Source organism: Salvelinus fontinalis, chromosome 19 (genome assembly GCF_029448725.1).
Source record: "Salvelinus fontinalis isolate EN_2023a chromosome 19, ASM2944872v1, whole genome shotgun sequence".
Taxonomy (NCBI): Eukaryota; Metazoa; Chordata; class Actinopteri; order Salmoniformes; family Salmonidae; genus Salvelinus; species Salvelinus fontinalis.
The window spans coordinates 7886627-7908338 of NC_074683.1; the positions used below are offsets into that span (position 1 = coordinate 7886627).

The 21712-nt window shown below is 44.6% G+C and overlaps 2 protein-coding genes across 3 annotated transcripts; both read right to left on the minus strand.

Annotated features, from left to right (window-relative positions):
* Positions 1-73: 73 nt before the first annotated feature.
* klhl41a (kelch-like family member 41a) lies at positions 74-13805 on the minus strand. Its single transcript, XM_055870596.1, has 6 exons — positions 12652-13805; positions 11919-12076; positions 11702-11809; positions 11125-11310; positions 10890-11036; positions 74-559 (listed from the first exon to the last, which is right to left on the minus strand). Exons 1-6 carry the CDS (start codon positions 13750-13752, stop codon positions 448-450), a joined length of 1812 nt encoding a protein of 603 aa, XP_055726571.1. The 5' UTR covers positions 13753-13805; the 3' UTR covers positions 74-447.
* A 747-nt stretch (positions 13806-14552) lies between these two features.
* LOC129816297 (Bardet-Biedl syndrome 5 protein homolog) lies at positions 14553-21303 on the minus strand. 2 transcript variants are annotated; one of them, XM_055870598.1, is made up of 11 exons: positions 21125-21303; positions 19641-19723; positions 19462-19527; positions 16769-16818; positions 16547-16674; positions 16271-16406; positions 16077-16172; positions 15793-15855; positions 15453-15587; positions 15250-15333; positions 14553-15013 (listed from the first exon to the last, which is right to left on the minus strand). In XM_055870598.1, exons 1-11 carry the CDS (start codon positions 21298-21300, stop codon positions 14888-14890), a joined length of 1143 nt encoding a protein of 380 aa, XP_055726573.1. In that variant the 5' UTR covers positions 21301-21303; the 3' UTR covers positions 14553-14887. The 2 variants fall into 2 exon arrangements, with proteins under 2 accessions (XP_055726573.1, XP_055726572.1); XM_055870597.1 differs by lacking the exon at positions 15793-15855 and adding an exon at positions 15893-15955.
* Positions 21304-21712: the final 409 nt, after the last annotated feature.

Here is a 21712-nt window from a genome sequence, read left to right on the forward strand (position 1 = left end):
GGTTTTGATTCCTCCAATGAATCTGTTCCACATAAATATACATTGAGCAGAAAGACATGTATGTAGACAAACTTTTAAGGTACAAACTTTACTTTCTTGCCCTTGTTTGTACCCTATGTTGTGTTGCTACCATGCTATGTTGTCTTAGGTCTCTCTTTATGTAGTGTTTTGTTGTCTCTCTTGTCGTGATGTGCTATTGTCCTATTTTTATTTTTGCTGCAGCCCCCGTCCCTGCAGGAGGTCTTTAGCCCTTTGGTAGGTTGTAGATAATAATTTGTTCTCAACTGACTTGCCTAGTTAGGTTAAATAAAATACACTTTATAAAGATGGGCAACAGAATACAATATTATGGTGGGTTACAATCCTGAAGGGTCTGGATGAAAGTCACTTTAAATAGTTTTCGCAGTCCTCCATGTTACACCTAGACTGTACATATTGTGTTCTTATTCACAATTTGGGCATTTTGGCTGCATTGAGGTGCATAGACACACAGGAGGCCCCTGCTGCATAACGCATCTCTTTGAGCATTCCGGTCCACTCATTGTTATCCTCCTCATATCTGCCACAGGAGAAAAGAGAAGTTAGATGTTATACCCAGTGTTGCTATATTTGTGTTTTTTCTGCTAAATTGGGCTACTTTGGAAATTATGTTGTGGGTGAAAATGAATGGGTGGTGAGTTTTGGGCTACTACTGTCATGGCATTTCTCTTAAATATACAGTTCTAGTCAAAAGTTTGGACACACCTACTCATTCAAGGGTTTATTTGTACTATTTTCTACATTATAGAATAATAGTGAAGACATCAAAACAATGAAATAACACACGGAATCATGTAGTAACCAAAAACGTGTAAAACAAATCAAAATATATTTTCTTTTTGAGATTCTTCAAAGTAGCCACCCTTTGCCTTGACAGCTTGGCACACGCATTTTTGTCTTCTAATAACTCTTAAGGGGAAAGTAATCTAAAAGTAACTGAATGTAATCAGATTACGTTACTGAGTTCAGGTAACCCAAAAGTTATATGACTGATTACAATTTTGGACAGGTAACTAATAACTGTAATGGATTACATTTACAAAGTAACCTATGCAACCCTGTGTAGAAAAATAAAGAAAAACCCTGGAATGAGTAGGTGTGTCCAAACTTTGGACTGGTACTGTGTGTATATACACTGCTCAAAAAAATAAAGGGAACACTTAAACAACACAATGTAACTCCAAGTCAATCACACTTCTGTGAAATCAAACTGTCCACTTAGGAAGCAACACTGATTGACAATAAATTTCACATGCTGTTGTGCAAATGGAATAGACAAAAGGTGGAAATTATAGGCAATTAGCAAGACACCCCCAAAAAAGGAGTGGTTCTGCAGGTGGTGATCACAGACCACTTCTCAGTTCCTATGCTTCCTGGCTGATGTTTTGGTCACTTTTGAATGCTGGCGGTGCTCTCACTCTAGTGGTAGCATGAGACGGAGTCTACAACCCACACAAGTGGCTCAGGTAGTGCAGTTCATCCAGGATGGCGCATCAATGCGAGCTGTGGCAAAAAGGTTTGCTGTGTCTGTCAGCGTAGTGTCCAGAGCATGGAGGCGCTACCAGGAGACAGGCCAGTACATCAGGAGACATGGAGGAGGCCGTAGGAAGGCAACAACCCAGCAGCAGGACCGCTAGCTCCGCCTTTGTGCAAGGAGGTGCACTGCCAGCGCCCTGCAAAATGACCTCCAGCAGGCCACAAATGTGCATGTGAAATTTAAACAATTACTTGTTTTAATAAGTTCTAAAATTGAGCTCTTTGACCATCAATGAAAATGCTATGTCTGGTGCAAACCCAACACCGCTCATCACACCAAGAACATCATCCCCACAATAAAGCATGGTGGTGGCAGCATCATGCTGTGGGGATGTTTTTCATCGGCAGGGACTGGAAAACTGGTCAGAATTTAAGGAATGATGGATGGCGCTAAATACAGGGAAATTCTTGAGGGAAACCTGTTTCAGTCTTCCAGAGATTTGAGACCGGGATGGAGGTTCACCTTCCAGCAGGACAATGACCCTAAGCATACTGCTAAAGCATCACTCGAGTGGTTTAACGGGAAACATTTAAATGTCTTGGAATGGCCTAGTCAAAGCCCAGACTTCAATCCAATTGAGAATCTGCGGTATGTCTTAAAGATTGCTGTACACCAGCGGAACCCATCCAACTTGAAGGAGCTGGAGCAGTTTTGCCTTGAAGAATGGGCAAAAATCCCAGTGGCTAGATGTGCCAAGCTTATAGAGACATACTCCCAGAGACTTGCATCTGTAGTTGCTGCAAAAGTTTGCTCTACAAAGTATTGACTTTGGGGGGGTGAATAGTTAAGCACGCTCAAGTTCTGTTTTTTGGTCTTATTTCTTGTTTGTTTCACAAGAAAATATATTTTGCATCTTCAAAGTGGTAGGCATGTTGTGTAAATCAAATGATACAAACCCCTCCAAAATCCATTTTATTTCCAGGTTGTAAGGCAACAAAATAGGAAAAATCCCAAGGGGGTTGAATACTTTCGCAAGCCACTGTAATAGCAATAAGGCACCTCAGGGGTTTGTGGTATATAGCCAATATACCACGGCTAAGGGCTGTGTCCTAAGAACAGCCCTTAGCCGTGGTATATTGGCCATATACCACACCTCCTCGGTCCTTGTTGCTTAATCATAGCAGTCAAAACTAGTTAAATCGACATCCATTGATGGAAAATGATCTGGAGAGTTTAATAAGAACAATTTATCTTTTTTCTTGCCATATATTCTTAAACTCGCAATAATTATAATTTGAGGTTAAACCAAATTTAGCTTCTTAGCCTATGTTAACGACATCGATATTGTCACACCCTGGCCTCTGTTATATTGATTTTCTTTATTAGTTTAGTTAGGTCAGGGTGTGACATGGGGGATGTTTGTGTGTATTGTTTAGGGGGTTGTGTATATTGTATGGGGTTGTGTTCAGTATAGAGGTTTAGGAAAGTCTATGGTTGCCTGGTTTGGTTCTCATTTAGAGACAGCTGTTTATTGTTGTCTCTGATTGGGAGCCATATTTAAGGCAGCCATAGGCTTTAGGTGATTGTGGGTAATTGTCTATGTCTAAACGTTAGTAGCTTGTGTGTGCACTTTCGTTTTGTAGCTTCACGGTCGTTTGTTGTTTTGTACAGTTTGTAAAAGTGTTTCGTTTTGTGTTCATCTTCGTTATAAATAAAAGGGAAGATGTATTCATATCACGCTGCGACTTGGTCCACTCTTTCACCAGAAGATGATCGTGACAGAATTACCCACCATACCAGGACCAAGCAGCGTGATACAAGGCAGCAGCAGCGATCGCAGGACTATGGGAATTGGGAGGAAATATTAGACGGCGGAGGACCCTGGGCACAACCAGGGGAATATCGCCGCCCCAAGGCAGAGCTGGAGGCAGCGAAAGCAGAGAGGCGCCGGTATGAGAAGCTAGCACGGCAGAACGGCTGGCAACCCCAAAAATTTATTGGGAGGGGGCTCTCTGGGAGTGTAGCTGGGTCAAGTAGGAGACTTGATCCAGCTCCCCGTGCTTCTCGTGAGGAGCCGAAGAAAGAACGTCGGGCTGATATTGGAGGTGAGCAATGGGAATGAAGCTGAGACTGTGGATGAATTAATGGGGAAATTGGAGGAGAGAGAGAAGAGGGATTTGCTGTTGTGGAGCATAAAGCACCGCATCCGCTTGAAGGAGAGTGTGCGGGATTTGATGTCACCGGGAACAGCTCTCCATACTCGTCCTGAGGTGCGTGCTAGCCGTCTGGTTAAGACAGTGCCTACACCACGCACCAAGTCTCCTGTGCGTCTCCAGAGTCCTGTGTGTCCTGTTACTGCTCCCCGCACTAGCCCTGAGATGCTTGTCCCCAGCCCGGTACCACCAGTTCCGGCACCACGCACTAGGCCAAATGTGCGTCTCCAGAGCCCTGTACGCACTGTTCCGTCTCCCTGCACGCGCCCTGAGGTGCGTGCCCTTAGTCCGGTACCACCAGTTCCGGCACCATGCACCAGGCCTATAGTACGCTTTGAGAGACCAGTGTGCCCTGTTCCTGCTCCCCGCACTAGCCCTAAGATGCGTGTCCCCAGCCCGGTACCACCAGTTCCGGCACCACGCACTAGGCTTAATGTGCGTCTCCAGGGTCCAGTATGCCCTGTTCCTTCTCCCTGCACTAGCCTTGAGGTGCGTGTCTCCAGTCCGGTACCACCAGTTCCGGCACCACGCACCAGGCCTACAGTGCGCCTCAGCCGGCCAGAGTCTGCCGTCTGCCCAGCGGCGCCTGAACTGCCCGTCTGCCCAGCGGCGCCTGAACTGCCCGTCTGCCCAACGGCGCCTGAACTGCCCGTCTGCCCAATGGCGCCTGAACTGCCCGTCTGCCCAGCGGCGCCTGAACTGCCCGTCTGCCCAGCGGTGCCTGAACTGCCCGTCTGCCCAGCGGCGCCGGAACTGCCCGTCTGCCCAACGGCGCCTGAACTGCCCGTCTGCCCAACGGCGCCTGAACTGCCCGTCTGCCCAACGCCGTCTGAACTGTCCGTCTGCCAAGCGCTGCATGAACTGTCCGTCTGCCAAGCGCTGCATGAACTGCCTGTCTGTACTGAGCCTTCAAAGCCGCCCGTCTGTACTGAGCTTTCAAAGGCGCCCGTCTGTACTGAGCTTTCAAAGCCGCCCGTCTGTACTGAGCCTTCAAAGCCGCTATCTGTCCTGAGCCGCTAGAGCCGTCAGCCAGACAGGAGCCGCTAGAGCCGTCAGCCAGCCATGACCAGCCAGAGCCGTCAGCCAGCCATGACCAGCCAGAGCCGTCAGCCAGCCATGACCCGCCAGAGCCGTCAGCCAGCCAGGACCCGCCAGAGCCGTCAGCCAGCCATGACCCGCCAGAGCCGTCAGCCAGCCAGGACCCGCCAGAGCCGTCAGCCAGCCAGGACCCGCCAGAGCCGTCAGCCAGCCAGGATCCGCCAGAGCCGTCAGCCAGCCAGGATCCGCCATAGCCGTCAGCCAGCCAGGATCCGCCATAGCCGTCAGCCAGCCAGGATCCGCCATAGCCGTCAGCCAGCCAGGATCCGCCAGAGCCGTCAGCCAGCCATGACCAGCCAGAGCCGTCAGCCAGCCATGACCAGCCAGAGCCGTCAGCCAGCCAGGACCCGCCAGAGCCGTCAGCCAGCCAGGACCCGCCAGAGCCGACAGCCAGCCAGGACCCGCCAGAGCCGTCAGCCAGCCAGGACCCGCCAGAGCCGTCAGCCAGCCAGGATCCGCCAGAGCCGTCAGCCAGCCAGGATCCGCCAGAGCCGTCAGCCAGCCAGGATCCGCCATAGCCGTCAGCCAGCCAGGATCCGCCAGAGCCGTCAGCGAGCCAGGATCCGCCAGAGCCGTCAGCCAGCCAGGATCCGCCAGAGCCGTCAGCCAGCCAGGATCCGCCAGAGCCGTCAGCCAGCCAGGATCCGCCAGAGCCGTCAGCCAGCCAGGATCCGCCATAGCCGTCAGCCAGCCAGGATCCGCCATAGCCGTCAGCCAGCCAGGATCCGCCAGAGCCGTCAGCCAGCCAGGATCCGCCAGAGCCGTCAGCCAGCCAGGATCCGCCAGAGCCGTCAGCCAGCCAGGATCCGCCAGAGCCGCCAGCCAGCCAGGATCCGCCAGAGCCGCCAGCCAGCCAGGATCCGCCAGAGCCGTCAGCCAGCCAGGATCCGCCAGAGCCGTCAGCCAGCCAGGATCCGCCATAGCCGTCAGCCAGCCAGGATCCGCCATAGCCGTCAGCCAGCCAGGATCCGCCAGAGCCGTCAGCCAGCCAGGATCCGCCAGAGCCGTCAGCCAGCCAGGATCCGCCAGAGCCGTCAGCCAGCCAGGATCCGCCAGAGCCGTCAGCCAGCCAGGATCCGCCAGAGCCGCCAGCCAGCCAGGATCCGCCCCTCAGTCCGGAGCTGCCCCTCAGTCCGGAGCTGCCCCTCAGTCCGGAGCTGCCCCTCCGTCCAGTGGCGCCCTCTGGGATGGTATTCAGTCCGGGACTCGCCGTTCGAGAGGCGCCACCAAAGCGGTTAGTGACTATGGTGGAGGGGGGTCCACGTCCCGCACCCGAGCCGCCACCATAGGAAGGCCCACCCGGACCCTCCCCTTCTGTGTCAGGTTTTGCGGCCGGAGTCCGCACCTTTGGGGGGGAGGTACTGTCACACCCTGGCCTCTGTTATATTGATTTTCTTCATTAGTTTAGTTAGGTCAGGGTGTGACATGGGGGATGTTTGTGTGTATTGTTTAGGGGGTTGTGTATAGTGTATGGTGTTGTGTTCAGTATAGAGGTTTAGGAAAGTCTATGGTTGCCTGGTTTGGTTCTCAATCAGAGACAGCTGTTTATTGTTGTCTCTGATTGGGAGCCATATTTAAGGCAGCCATAGGCTTTAGGTGATTGTGGGTAATTGTCTATGACTAAACGTTAGTAGCTTGTGTGTGCACTTTCGTTTTGTAGCTTCACGGTTGTTTGTTGTTTTGTATAGTTTGTAAAAGTGTTTTGTTTCGTGTTCATCTTCGTTATAAATAAAAGGGAAGATGTATTCATATCACGCTGCGACTTGGTCCACTCTTTCACCAGAAGATGATCGTGATAGATATTCCTTCTTAATTTGCTTAATAATGTTATGGCAAAAGGGTTAATTGGTTTATATGTGGCAACTCCTCTCTCGCTGCAATTTTTTGGGGGGGAGCGGGTTTTCAGAGGTCATTGGTCTAGAAATTGTAAGTAGACCTGGCAACCCTGGTTATACCTTTGGTACTGAGCATACAGTAAGTGTCAGTGAAGCCATTTGTACATCAGAAATGATCAACTTATCAAGGACATTTTAATATAGAGCATCTCTAAAGATGGCAGAGTACAGTGCATTCGGAAAGTATTCAGACCCCTTTCCTTTTCCACATTTTGTTACGTTACAGCCTTATTCTAAAATGTATTAAATATATTTTTTTTCTCAAGCTACACACAATGACAAAGCGAAAACAGGTATTACAATTAAAAAACAAATACCTTATTTACATAAGTATTCAGACCCTTTGCTATGAGACTCGAAATTGAGCTCAGGTGCATCCTGTTTCCATTGATCATCCTTGAGATGTTTCTACAACTTGGAGTCCACCTGTGGTAAATTCAATTTATTGAACATAATTTGGAAAGGCACACACAGTTGAAAGTGCATGTCAGAGGAAAACTTGTCCGGAGAGCTCTGAGACAGGATTGTGTTGATGCACAGATCTGGGGAAGGTTTCGCAATTTTTTTTGAAGCATTGAAGGTTCCCAAGACACAATCGCATCCATCATTCTTAATCTCGGATAAAACAGAGATGCTTGTTCTAGGTCCCAAGAAACAAAGATATCTTCTGTTGAATCTGACAATTAATCTTGATGGTTGTAAAGTCATCTCAAATAAAACTGTGAAGGACCTCGGCGTTACTCTGGACCCTGATCTCTCTTTTGACGAACATATCAAGACTGTTTCAAGGACAGCTTTTTTCCATCTACGTAACATTGCAAAAATCTGAAACTTTCTGTCCAAAAATGATGCAGAAAAATGAATCCATGCTTTTGTTACTTCTAGGTTAGACTACTGCAATGCTCTACTTTCCGGCTACCCGGATAAAGCACTAAATAAACTTCAGTTAGTGCTAAATACGGCTGCTAGAATCCTGACTAGAACACAAAAAATTGATCATATTACTTCAGTGCTAGCCTCCCTACACTGGCTTCCTGTTAAGGCAAGGGCTGATTTCAAGGTTTTACTGCTAACCTACAAAGCATTTCAGGGGCTTGCTCTACCTAGCTTTCCGATTTGGTCCTGCCGTACATACCTACACATACGCTACGGTCACAAGACGCAGGCCTACTAATTGTCCCTAGAATTTCTAAGCAAACAGCTGGAGGCAGGGCTTTCTCCTATAGAGCTCCATTTTTATGGAATGGTCTGCCTACCCATGTGAGAGACGCAGACTCGGTCTCAACCTTTAAGTCTTTACTGAAGACTCATCTCTTCAGTGAGTCATATGATTGAGTGTAGTCTGGCCCAGGAGTGTGAAGGTGAACGGAAAGGCTCTGGAGCAACGAACCGCCCTTGCTGTCTCTGCCTGGCCGGTTCCCCTCTCTCCACTGGGATTCTCTGCCTCTAACTCTATTACAGGAGCTGAGTCACTGGCTTACTGGTGCTCTTTCATGCCATCCCTAGGAGGGGTGCGTCACTTGAGTGGGTTGAGTCACTAACGTGATCTTCCTGATCTTCCGTTTGGCGCCCCCCCCCTTGGGTTGTGCCGTGGCGGAGATCTTTGTGGGCTATACTCGGCCTTGTCTCAGGATGGTACGTTGCTGGTTGAAGATATCCCTCTAGTGGTGTGGGGGCTGTGCTTTGGCAAAGTGGGTGGGATTATATCCTTCCTGTTTGGCCCTGTCCGGGGGTATCATCGGATGGGGCCACAGTGTCTCCTGACCCCTCCTGTCTCAGCCTCCAGTATTTATGCTGCAGTAGTTTATGTGTCGGGGGGCTAGGGTCAGTTTGTTATATCTGGAGTACTTATCCTGTCTTATCCGGTGTCCTGTGTGAATTTAAGTATGCTCTCTCTAATTCTCTCTTTCTCTCTCTCGGAGGACCTGAGCCCTAGGACCATGCCTCAGGACTACCTGGCATGATGACTCCTTGCTGTCCCCAGTCCACCTGGCCGTGCTGCTGCTCCAGTTTCAACTGTTCTGCCTGCGGCTATGGATCCCTGACCTGTTCATCGGACGTGCTACCTGTCCCAGACCTGCTGTTTTCAACTCTCTAGAGACAGCAGGAGCGGTAGAGATACTCTTAATGATCGGCTATGAAAAGCCAACTGACATTTACTCCTGAGGTGCTGACTTGCTGCACCCTCGACAACTACTGTGATTATTGTTATTTTTTAATTTTATAAAAAATAAAAATAAATGCCCATTTTCTCCCCAATTTTCATGGGATCCAATCGCTAGTAATTACTATCTTGTCTCATCGATACAACTCCTGTACGGGCTCGGGAGAGACGAAGGTCGAAAGCCATGCGCCCTCCGAAGCACAACCCAACCAAGCCGCACTGCTTCTTAACACAGCGCGCCTCCAACCCGGAAGACAGCCGCACCAATGTGTCGGAAGAAACACCGTGTACCTGGCCCTCTTGGTTAGCACGCACTGCGCCCGGCCCACCACAGGAGTCGCTGGAGCGCGATGAGACAAGGATATCCCTACCGGCCAAACCCTCCCTAACCCGGACGACGCTATGCCAATTGTGCGTCGCCCCACGGACCTCCCGATCGCGGCCGGCTGCGACAGAGCCTAGGCGCAAACCCAGAGACTCTGGTGGCGCAGCTAGCACTGCGATGCAGTGCCCTAGACCACTGCGCCACCCGGGAGGGAGTTTTTCCTAGCTACCGTGCTTCTACACCTGCATTGATTGCTGTTTGGGGTTTTAGGCTGGGTTTCTGTACAGCACTTTGAGATATCAGCTGATGTAAGAAGGGCTATATAAATATATTTGATTTGATTTGATTTAAATGGAAGAAGTTTGGAACCACCAAGACTCTTCCTAGAGCTTGACCACTCGGCCAAACTGATCCAATCGGGGGAGAAGGGCCTTAGCCAGGGAGATGACCAAGAACCATATGGTCACTCTGACAGAGCTTCAGAGTTCCTCTGTGGAGATGGGAGAACCTTCCAGAAGGACAGCCATCTCTGCAGCACTCTACCAATCAGGCCTTTATGGTAGAGTGGCCAGACAGAAGCCACTCCTCAGTAAAAGGCACATGACAGCCTGCCACGTCTGGAGGAAACCTGGCACCATTCTTACGGTGAATCATGGTGGTGGAAGCATCATGCTGTGGCAATGTTTTTCAGCAGCAGGAACTGGGAGACGAGTCGGGATCGAGGGAAAGATGAATGGGCAAAGTACAGAGAGATCTTTGATGAAAACCTGCTCCAGAGTGCTCAGGACCTCAGACTGGGTCGAAGGTTTACCTTCCAACAGGACAATGACCCTAAGCCCACGGCCAAGACAACGCAGGAATGACTTCGGGACAAGTCTCTAAATGTGCTTGTGGCCCAGCCAGAGCCCGGACTTGAACCCGATACAGGTTCGAGACCAGTATGGGACAGTGGAGGAAGCTAAATCGTTAGCAGCACACTGAGTAAAAGTATCAAATATTTAAGAAGTATTTTTTGCAAGCTTATATCTCTGGAGACCTGAAAATAGCTGTGCAGCGACACTCCCCATCCAACCTGACAGAGCCTGAGAGGATCTGCAGAGAATGGGAGAAACTCCCCAAATACAGGTGTGACAAGCTTGTGTAACAGTATAGTTTCCGTCCCTCTCCTCGCCTCGAACCAGGGACCCTCTGCACACATCAACAACTGACACCCACGAAGCATCGTTACCCATCACTCCACAAAAGCCGCGGCCCTTGCAGAGCAAGGGGAACAACTACTTCAAGGTCTCAGAGCAAGTGACGTCACCGATTGAAACGCTATTAGCGCGCACCACCGCTAACTAGCTAGCCATTTCACATCCGTTACACTTGTAGCGCCATACCCAAGAAGAGTTGAGCCTGTAATCACTGCCACAGGTGCTTCAACAAAGTACTGAGTAAAGGGTCTGAATACTTACAGTATGTAAATGTGATATTTCAGATTTTTATTTTTAATACATGTGCAAAAATGTCTAAAAACCTGTTTTTACTTTGTCATCAGGGGATTTTTTTTGTTTTAATCTATTTTAGAATAAGGCTGTAATGTAACTAAATTGTTAAACATTCAAGGGGTCTGAATACTTTCTGAATGTACTGTATATGGGATTGGATGAAGTTTGCGTGCTAGTTAATCACTTACTGCCAGACGTCAATGATTTCCGTAGGGGCAACTTTGTCGTCCTCCGTCGCCACAATGGTAAAGCCTCCAACGGCATACAGCAATCCTCCACTACTGACCAGGTTCACTGAGCTCCTCTCCTGGGGGAAATCTGTGAAGGGCACCCACCTGGGAAGGGAATCATTGTTAACTGAATGGCTCTGTTGTTAGATTGTTGCTAATCATAGCCTACAGACTACAACGTCAAGGCACATACTTGTTGGTTCCAAAGTCAAATGCTTCAGATGCAGCGGTGAGACCATCTTCATTGACCCCTCCAGTCACCACAATCTTCCCATTGTGAACGACTGCCCCAAACATGGATCTTGCCATTTTCATAGCAGGCAGCTCCTTCCATTCTGACTTCTTGTGGTTGTACGCAAACATCTTATTGGTTGCTTTGCTTTCATTAAAAAAAAGGATGGGAAATCACATTTAGGAACACAGGGATAAACCATCGTCTCATTGAGGATTATAAAACGACACAAACTCATTTGTTTTACATCAAGCATCTACTTTAAACCTTTTGTAACGAAGTTAAGAACGTGCCATAAGCTCACTACACCAGTCAGCTTGAAATGTCGCGGATGGAGCTATACAATCGGTCATTTTTGGGTGGCACAACCAGTTGGAATGTTGTTAAGGAGTGCGGTCACTTGTGTTGCGAAGCATAGGATCACTTGCTTCTAGCCCAGTATGGGGCAGTCGGACAGGGGAGGAAGCTAAATTGTTAGCAGCACACTGTATTAGTAAAAGTATCAAATATTTAAGAAGTGTTTTTTTTCCAAGCTTACTTGTCATCTGTCTTCCCTCCGATACAGTACACCAACCCATTCTGGGAGACAACACTATGACCATGGATTTTCAGAGGCAGCTTTTTGGTCTCAGCCCACTTCATTGTCCTGGGCAGCAGATAGTAAGGACAAAACATGTGTTTAAGGCTCCTTACTCATTTAGTGACAGGTATTAAGTGTGGGAATAAATGAACTCAGCCAAGTGGTTAATACTTACTCAACATCATAGCACATTACAGAGTCAAGAGACACGTTGGACTGTAGATCTTTACCAGCTACAGCAAAGATTTTATTGCCAAATTCTCCCATACTGAACAGACATCTGGGAGAGGGCATAGGGGGCAGAGCTATCCAATCAGCAGCAAGGATGTCCAGCTGAAAAAAGACCCTGATATTAGAATATTCCAGTCATGAAGCCATCTATGAATGCTTTTCATTTTCTGATGGTCAGAGAACGTTCCTTGCTCATAGCATTACACATGGTGCTAGTTTAAACATATATCATTGGTATAAAAATATTTAGCTTCTATATAGCAAATGGCACGTATGTACTGTATATAGATTGTGTGTAGGCCTGTCTCCCACTTGAATCTTCTCTTTGTGCTTGACTGGGTTCAGATGCCTTCCGTTTAATTTTTCTGTATTTATTTATCTGTATATTTGATTATTTTATTGCTCTAGGGTTATAGTTATTGCTTTGATAACATTATTTACTATTATGTATTGATTTATTTTTCACTCCTTATGTGGTGTGTACTGCACAGAACTGAAGAAATATCACTGAATTACCACAGTTAACATTATTGTAATGTTTGTTTGTGTCAATGAATTAACCCCATAAGGGATGGGTTGCCAATTGGCGATTTGACACAAAAATAAAATGTCATTCAAATTAATTCATTCCTTTGGTAGTGAATGTCCTTAGGAAGTGAAAAAACATGGCTTATTACCTGATAAAAGTAGCACTGTAATGGAGCTTCTTTATCCTCTTCATCGACAAACAATCCTCCCAGGATAAAGAGATCATTCTTCTCTGATGTCAGGCTGACATGGTTGTTTGGTATCTGCTCAGTCAATGCAGCAAGGAAGCATTCGTTCTCAACGCCATCATAGGCCACTGCAGCAGTGTCGTTGATCATCAACACAAGATCCTTGGAATACATACCAACTCTCTTGATATCATTCAGGTAACCAGGTAATCTGTTATCCTCTTCTACTTCACCATTAGATGCATCCTTCCCTGACTCTCCTGTCTTCTTTTCAGGGAGTTTCCCAGAAAAGGAATCTTTGATTACTTTGACTTTTTTGAGGAGCTCAGGGTCAGACTTGATGATGTCATCCTTTTCCACTTTCTCATTGAAGTACTTCTCTGGGAGTAAACGGAAACGGACGCAGTCAAAGGCCTCATCCAGAGTCTTGACACGGTTCTCCTTATCTTTTCGAATCCATTTCATCAGGGATTCAAACACCACCTCCTCCTTTTCTACATTGAGAGAGTCTGCTCCTATGATGGCAAAAACCTCATGAGAAGCAAGCTCTAAGAAGTCCTCATCCTTGGCCAGGGTTTCAAAACGATCTGCAATATAGTCTCGACTTGCAAATGCCAGTATAGGACAGTTGAGCACCAGTGCCATTCTGAATATGACCATACAGTTACCCGGGGAGAGTTTCTTCTGTAGGAAATTTGCACACACAGTGAACACTGAGGGGATCTGGAAACGGTTTGCCACAGCAAAGATATCCTGCACATTGTCGTCTGTGATGTCAATCTCTGCCGAATACATGTAATTCACAATCATCTCCATGATTGTGGGATCCAAATTCTCCAGAACGACCTCCTTATCCATTTCCTTATTGTCGCCTGAGAAGTAAAGCTCTCGGAAATAAGGACTACAGGCTGCCAAAATGAGTCTATGACAGGGCAAGCTTCTGTCTCCCACTTTCAGAATACAGTCAATAAGCTTGTTCTCGTTCAGAAGCTCTTTCAGGCCATCCTGGAGCAGGGTGCTCTGAAACAGGCGCAGATCTTCCCTTATGGCTTTTGGATCCATGCTGTAAGAAACGTGACTTGACAAAGGATGTGGATGCAACTCTCAACACACTGTACCAGCTGGACTAAGCAGTATTGAGCCCCAGATCGGAAGACCCTTCAATATAACTTTGGCCCTCTAAATATAGCCAACCTCCCCTTTCAGGAAGCATTCAGGTTGGCCAAATCGGAAAGCAGTCTGCTTCACACAGCTGTCACAGAGTGAGAGGAACAACTGTGCACTTTTGTCACTGTGATAGTTAGCTGTTAGTAATGTCATAGGACAACATTTGTAACAGTGACTGGTGCAGTTTTGTGTAGTGATGAGAAAACATCCTCATATTCAGAGTCACGTTTTAGGAAAGAACATCCTAGATCATAAGGGTTCGCCCGTTTATCACTTATGACAAATCCTTGATGTATAACCAGTTATTGCGTCATTAAAAGTATGTAAGACTGAAAATAAAGATGAAGTGGACTTTAAAGTCCTCTGACGCTGTAATCACATCTTTGATAGACATGAATATCATCCCTTTTAGTCCTGAAAATCTTTGGTGATTCATTGTACGCGACTCATTGAGCATGTTTTGTATTTAAATGTGAGTACATTTCCAAGGGACTGACCTTCCTCGTAGGAAGGGTCAATGAGCAGCTGCAGCTACAACAGGGACAGTCTGTCCTCATGAACAATTTGTAAAATACTAAAGCTCCTCTGTCACACTTGTAAATAGCCTGCAGATCATTGTACACAAAGCAAAATTACTCATTTCAAAAACACATTTAAGGAGACATTGTCACAACTAAGAAAGGTCAGACCAAATGTATTATATACTGAAATACTTTATTTCTTCAATCTAAAAAATACAATTCAATGATTAACATTTGCAATATCTATTTAAATTGTACATATAAACATTAACACCAAAACTACACTGTTATATATAATTGTTTTTATTTAAAAATCATTCTTAAAATTCACATCACTCATACACCGACCAGGTCTACATCTTTACTATATACATCAAGACCTATAAATAGACAAAATACGTTGTGCATTTACAGATGGTTCTAAACAACCATAGTGTGTCAATTGTGCCATTTGAAAGGGAAGATTTCAGGAACTAGGTTAATCTAACTCGCCTATCAGTGTTCACGCTTCAGCCCATGACTTCCCAGAGTCCTTGAAGTGTGAACCCCTCCTTCAACTTTTCAACTGCAATTCCCAGCTCCTCAGAAAACATAGGTTCCCGGTCTTGTTGCTTATTGCCATCAGCAAAGTAAGCCTTAAAAGCAAACAAATAGAAATCAGTTATCACAATGGCATTAAGTAGGAGGTTAAGTGTTTGAACCATCTTACAAAGTAAACCTCAGTCTGTATAAACACGATAGCACTAGGCAACACCAAAGCCAGGTTTGCAGTATGTTGTGTAACATGATTTTAGCAATCTGCTATTTTCAGATTGTGAAAACAAATCACAGACTCCCAAAGGAAGTTGACAGTTTGGCTAAGCACACTCACAGTGAAAGCATCAGTCTGCTCATCGGGCTCAATTTCCACATCATCAGGGGGCTGGTCCACTGTCAGCTCCTCCAGTGGCTGAGGCTGGAATCATTGTTGGGAGAGAATACTTCTTGTTGAAACATGGCAAAGCCATTACACATCGAACTGCATTAATTGTGATATTTTCATCACTTGTGGTCACTTGTATAATGTAGGAGTACCTTTTCCTCCATCTCATAGTCCACTCCAAAGATGGGGTTGGCAGAGTAGACTTTGTGCAGCGAGTTGATCTCTTTAACTGCATCTTGAAGCTTATCCATTGGGTCGATCTTAAATCCAAGCACATATCCTCCAGTCTATAAACAAAGACGTATGTACTCAGGAGTATGTCAATGGCATGCAAGAGACAAGTTCTTCGCTCTGTATTTTATTACATGTTAAAGCTGATACTACAACACAGATATTCTACATATCCTATTAAATTACTAGTTCCATATGTTATTCTATGGTACACAATAAGTCAAATACTACATTGGATACATCTCAAATGATCACAATTACCTGATGAAAGCTTTCTATCACCAAAGCCAGACCAAACTTTGAGTCTCTTATTCTGATGGAACACTTTGGGAAAGAAAGTGACAATAATGATCACAATTACCTGCTGAGAGCTTTCTATCACCAAAGCTAGGCCAAACTTTGAGTCTCTTATTCTGATGGAACGCTACGGGGAAGAGAGGTGACAATAAGGACAATAGATGATCACTTTCAATACCCTAAAAGGTGTCAATTTGTTAAGCTGGACATGACAGCAGATTTTTTATTATTTTGTTTACGGCACTTACAATTTGAAGATAGGGAATGCTGACGTTGAAGCTCTCGTTCATATTGGCATGCCACACGATCCGAACATTAGTGATGAAAAAGGTCCCTAGATTACCCTACAATATACAATTCAGAACAGTAAGTTTTATTGAAAGAGCATGAAACACGTTTTTATTTGAAATACTTCCTGAAGGATTAGCTAGTTGATGTGTACCTGGTCACTGGATAAATTCCACACCCCATTGATTTTGTCATACACTTCCTCTCGAGGCAAAAGCCTCAGTTGTTTATTTTGAATAAGAGCTCCTCTCAGCTTCAGGTCACGGTACATTTTAGAGGTCTCATAAGCCCTATAGCAGAGGGATATGGACAATTAGTTGACGAGACATTCAACTCAGCAGTGACTTGACTGAATCATATCTCATAACATCATCTGGAAAAGTGTAACAACTTCCACAAGGGTAATTTATTGTTTTCTAGGCACAAATACCTGTGAACAGCAATGACAGATGTAAATAGTCTTGGACTCCCTGGAACCACATTGGTGAAAATGAACTCAAATCTTGTATTGTTAGACTTTGTCAAGATATACAGTGCTTCAGTCTGGCCTCTCAATTTCTGAAAAAGAACATTCTTAGTATAAATGGTGGTGACATCTTGGCAAGTCTACCCATAAAGTAAATTGATAGACAGTCCTATACAGTATACTTACAGAGTTAGCTGTCCTTGTTGTGATGTTAATAATGGAATTGTATCCAACAGCTGTGAAACAAAGAATATGAATGTCACCCCATTTTTTTTGAGAAACCATACTAGCTGGATTTTTCCACAAAATGAGTGTCTTTTACGTTTTGATATTTTAAGTTGAAATTGTGCACCAATATAGAATTTTAAAAGCCTGTTATATTGAATGAAGTGCCATTTAATATATATGGAGATTTTAAAAAATCTGAGACTTGCTAAAGTGCCAAAAGTCAGTATTTTGACATGTCCCTCTGCACACGGTGCACCCTCTGCGACTTCTATGAAGATTTTAGCCCACTCAACCTCAACATTTCTTAAAGTTTTCATCATCACAGTAATGCCCTAGTTATTTTTGTTGCCTTGACAAAGTCATTTCTGAAGATTATTACTGATTTAATGTGATTAATTTACATCGGTCTCTTATTTTAATTAAGGTCAACCCTGCTACGTGACCTGAACTCTCGTTTTAATATGGTGAAACTATTCTTTAAAAAATGTTTTTTCCTAAATAAACATTGGACATCTACAGTTGAAATCGGAAGTTTACATACACCTTAGCCAAATACATTTAAACTCAGTTTTTCACAATTCCTAACATTTAATCATAGTAACAATTCCCTGTTTTTGGTCAGTTACCATCACCACTCTATTTTAAGAATGTGAAATATCAGAATAACAGAGAGAATGATTAATTTCAGCTTTTATTTCTTTCATCACATTCCCAGTGGGTCAGAAGTTTACATACACTCAATTAGTATTTAGTAGCATTGCCTTTAAATTGTTTAACTTGGGTCAAACGTTTCGGGTAACCTTCCACAAGCTTCCCACAATAAGTTGGGTGAATTTTGGCCCATTCCTCTTGACAGAGCTGGTGTAACTGAGTCAAGTTTGTAGGCCTCCTTGCTCGCACACTCTTTTTCAGTTCTGCCCACAATATTTCTAAAGGATTGAGGTCAGGGCTTTGTGATGGCCACTCCAATAACTTGACTTTGTTGTCCTTAAGCCATTTTGCCACAACTTTGGAAGTATGCTTGGGGTCATTGTCCATTTGGAAGATCCATTTGCGACCAAGCTTTAACTTCCTGACTGATGTCTTGAGATGTTGCTTCAATATATCCACATAATTTTCCTGCCTCATGATGCCATCTATTTTGTGAAGTGCACCAGTCCCTCCTGCTGCAAAGCACCCCCACAACATGATGTTGCCACCCCTGTGCTTCACGGTTGGGATGGTGTTCTTTGGCTTGCAAGCATCCCTCTTTTTCCTTTAAACATAACAATGGTCATTATGGCAGTTCTATTTTTGTTTCATCAGACCAGAGGACATTTCTCCGAAAAGTACAATCTTTGTCCCCATGTGCAGTTGCAAACCGTAGTCTGGCTTTTTTATGGCGGTTTTGGAGCAGTGGCTTCTTCCTTGCTGAGCGGCCTTTCAAGTTATGTCGATATAGGGCTCGTTTTACTGTGGATATAGATACTTTTGTACCTGTTTCCTCCAGTATCTTCACAAGGTCCTTTGCTGTTGTTCTGGGATTGATTTGCACTTTTCGCACCAAAGTACGTTCATCTCTAGGAGACAGAACGCATCTCCTTCCTGAGCGGTATGACGGCTGCATGGTCCCATGGTGTTTATACTTGCGTACTATTGTTTGTACAGATGAACGTGGTACCTTCAGGCGTTTGGAAATTGCTCTCAACGATGAACCAGACTTATGGAGGTCTACAATTGTTTTTCTGAAGTCTTAGCTGATTTCTTTACATTTTCCCATGATGTCAAGCAAAGAGGCACTGAGTTTGAAGGTAGGCTTTAAAATACATTCACAAATACACCTCCAATTGACTCATATTATGTCAATTAGCCTATCAGAAGCGTCTAAAGCCATGACATCATTTTCTTGAATTTTCCGAACTGTTTGAAGGCACAGTCAATTTAGTGTATGTAAACTTCTGACCCACTGGAATTGTGATACAGTGAATTATAAGTGGAATAATCTGTCTGTAAACAATTGTTGGAAAAATGACTTGTGTCGTGCACAAAGTAGATGTCCTAACCGACTTGCCAAAACAATAGTTTGTTAACAAGAAATTTGTGGAGTGGTTGAAAAACTAGTTTTAATGACTCCAACCTAAGTGTATGTAAACTTCCGACTTCAACTGTAATAGTCAAATCATATTGTAAAACCAGGTAAGCTGGTTCTACTCTTTTTGGCAATTTTCTGGTGGAACATGAGTGGGTCGGGCATAACAACCCTGTACCCATAGATAGACAGGCTAGAAATGTTTAAACAATAAAACATGTTTTGTTAAGCTTGCATTAAATTGCCACTCCGTTGCACCCTACAAGCTTCCATTCCCCCTGTCAGAAGGGGATTTATGTCTCATTTAAGAAGAAATCCTCAACCCGGTTACGGTCAACCCTGTTACTTTATTTGGCACTTACTAAAGTAATTGTATTTAAAACCTCTTGAGATGATCAAGTTATACTTCTCAAAAGGCACGGAATCTTTGTGGCCCACTGTAGTACCATCATTATTCAAAAGCAGGCTAAATGAATTGAGATGAGAATAATAATGTTTTCCCTTTGCAGAGTGGTTGCTCCTCTAGCAATGTCAAGGCAAGATAAATAAATGTACATAGCTAGCTAGGTCTAGGTGTACTCACACAAATTGACTCTTGGCAGAGCCAAAGAATGCCAGATGATCCTCAGATTTGTTACCAGGAGCCTCCCTGCAAGTAAGGAGCAAGTATTGTATAATTAGTGCAAACGCCCATAATCAGATGGTTGCTGGGTCAAGTCCCACATAGCCAGTAGTGGGATAGACCTGCTACATTTATGTTACCTCGATCCCCATTGTTTCCTTTGGTGTCTTCAATGGAATCAAGGCAGTCTATCAAGACCTCGCCAGGTCGCATTTTCATTTGCCTGTAAATAAAAACAGTTGTAGCTAGTCAGTGTTTTCCTATGTAACTATCTAGCCAGCTAGATTAATTCTTGCCAGTAGCTGCTTTTAGTAACGTGAGTGTATTGACATATACTAGCGTTGCTCCCCATTGTATTTGGCTGCACAAAAACAGTCAGCGGGAAGCCAGAAGTTAAATAACATTACATTTCAACTTATTGTGCCAGTGGGCAGGACAGTTGGTCATTATGACGAGGGTAATTCGAAACAAAATATCTAAAGGAATGTATTTATAAACACACTTCCCAAACGTGGGTCCATTTCCTCTCTGCTTCCCTCGTCAAAATAAGTTATTTCTGCATTATTTTTTAAAAACTAGGCAAGTCAGTTAAGAACAAATTCTTATTTACAATGAAATCCTAGGAACAGTGGGTTAACTGCCTTGTTCAGGGGCAGAACGACAGCTTGGGGATTCGATCTAGCAACCTTTAGGTCACTGGCCCAACGCTCAACCACTAGGCTACCTGCCGCCCCACTAGGCTACCTGCACACATGTGCCCTATGTGGACAAACAACTGAATAACTTGTGGGGGTCTTTTATTTTGACATGAGGTAAGCAAAGAGGAAGTGGGTCTACAGCATGTTTGTTTAATAATACTAAAGATTCTCTATTATATTAAGATATTAGCATGACTGCTCTAACAATGGAAATACATGTCCTCAATGATGGAAGCCAGACAGGAGGAGGCGAGATCAGGTGAGGCCATTGAAGTCAATGAGAGCAGATACACGTGTGAACAGGCCATAAATATAGATAAGAGGACTCATCTTTGTATCTCCATTTTAAAGTAGTACATTTTCTTCTTCCTCATCGGCTGATTGCTTCCCCACCCAGTTGATTATTTTAAAATGGTGGATGTCCTCAATAGCGATGCCCATGCTAAACGGGTTATATCCATGAGGAGTCTTTTATCTACTAACATATGACAACAGGCACAACTCCGATATAAAGTCATTTAGGAGTAATTTGCCGAAATGGCACGTGCACCCACTTATATCAGTCCATTCCTAACAACGTAACCATTATGACACGTATAATTAAAACTCTTGCTTCGCCTCTTCCTATATGATAATGATTTCCTTTAGATATTTTGTCTCAAATCCCCCCGTCATCATAACTAACTGTCCTGCCCACCGGCACAGTAAATGTACATTTCGTTTAACTTCTGGCTTCCCGCGGACTATTTTTGTGCAGCCCAATACAATAGGAATAAACGCTAGTGTATGTAAATACACCCGCGTTGAAAAGCAGCAATCTAGCCAGCTAGCAAACGGCTGCGGCTAGGTCCCCCTTTTCTTTGCACTCTGCTGCTGCATATCTTTATGCTAATTTAGCATTGCTGGTGAGCAATTAAATAACTTACTGTGCGGTTATATCGAATCTAACATCTCTATCCTCCCAGAGAACATCCAACATAGACGCCATGATATTAGAACAACAGGTAGCTAAATTATCTAAATCATTATTACTAATCTTCTCCTGACAAGATGGCCAGCCAAAGATTACGCTTCTTCCTCCTTCCTGTTGCCCTGGCAACATTACTACGGTAAGCACAAGGGACTTAATAGAAAAGCAAACCGCGTTTCTTCTTGGTAGATAGCAAGCACAGTTCACCTTGCTTATAATAATTATTTTCAAGGTCAACGTGTGTCATCAGCATAACAAACACAGAATGTTAATTTGGCAACATTACGTGTTCATCTGAGAGGGAATTAATAAAGAAATAAAGAAACAAACACCACATTCAACGTTAGAATAAAAACAAATACAAAACATTATCATCAAAACCAGTCAACTAAAAATGTGGTGATTTATTTCAAAGTTAGCTTTTTCATCAACAGTGATGTGCAATTTCCAACCAACACGTTTTCCAGAATACTTTGGCAGAAAAATGCATAGTTGTATACCAGTGGCGGTCAGTGCCATTTATGATGAGGGAGGACACTTCTTT

Bases quoted from the DNA above. Each gene is read 5' to 3' on its own strand.
- klhl41a (XM_055870596.1), bottom strand. From the start codon at position 13,752: ATGGATCCAAAAGCCATAAGGGAAGATCTGCGCCTGTTTCAGAGCACC. The intron at 12,077-12,651 runs GTAATAAGCCAT...GTCTTTTTTCAG, and splicing joins TACAGTGCTACTTTTATCAG to CTGGACATCCTTGCTGCTGA. The intron at 11,311-11,701 runs GTAAGCTTGGAA...TTTTAATGAAAG, and splicing joins GGAGGGAAGACAGATGACAA to CAAAGCAACCAATAAGATGT.
- LOC129816297 (XM_055870598.1), bottom strand. From the start codon at position 21,300: ATGTTGCCAGGGCAACAGGAAGGAGGAAGAAGCGTAATCTTTGGCTGG. The intron at 19,724-21,124 runs GTAAGTTATTTA...TTTTATTTACAG, and splicing joins AGATTCGATATAACCGCACA to GCAAATGAAAATGCGACCTG. The intron at 15,014-15,249 runs GTGAGTGTGCTT...TTTGCTTTTAAG, and splicing joins AGCAGACTGATGCTTTCACT to GCTTACTTTGCTGATGGCAA.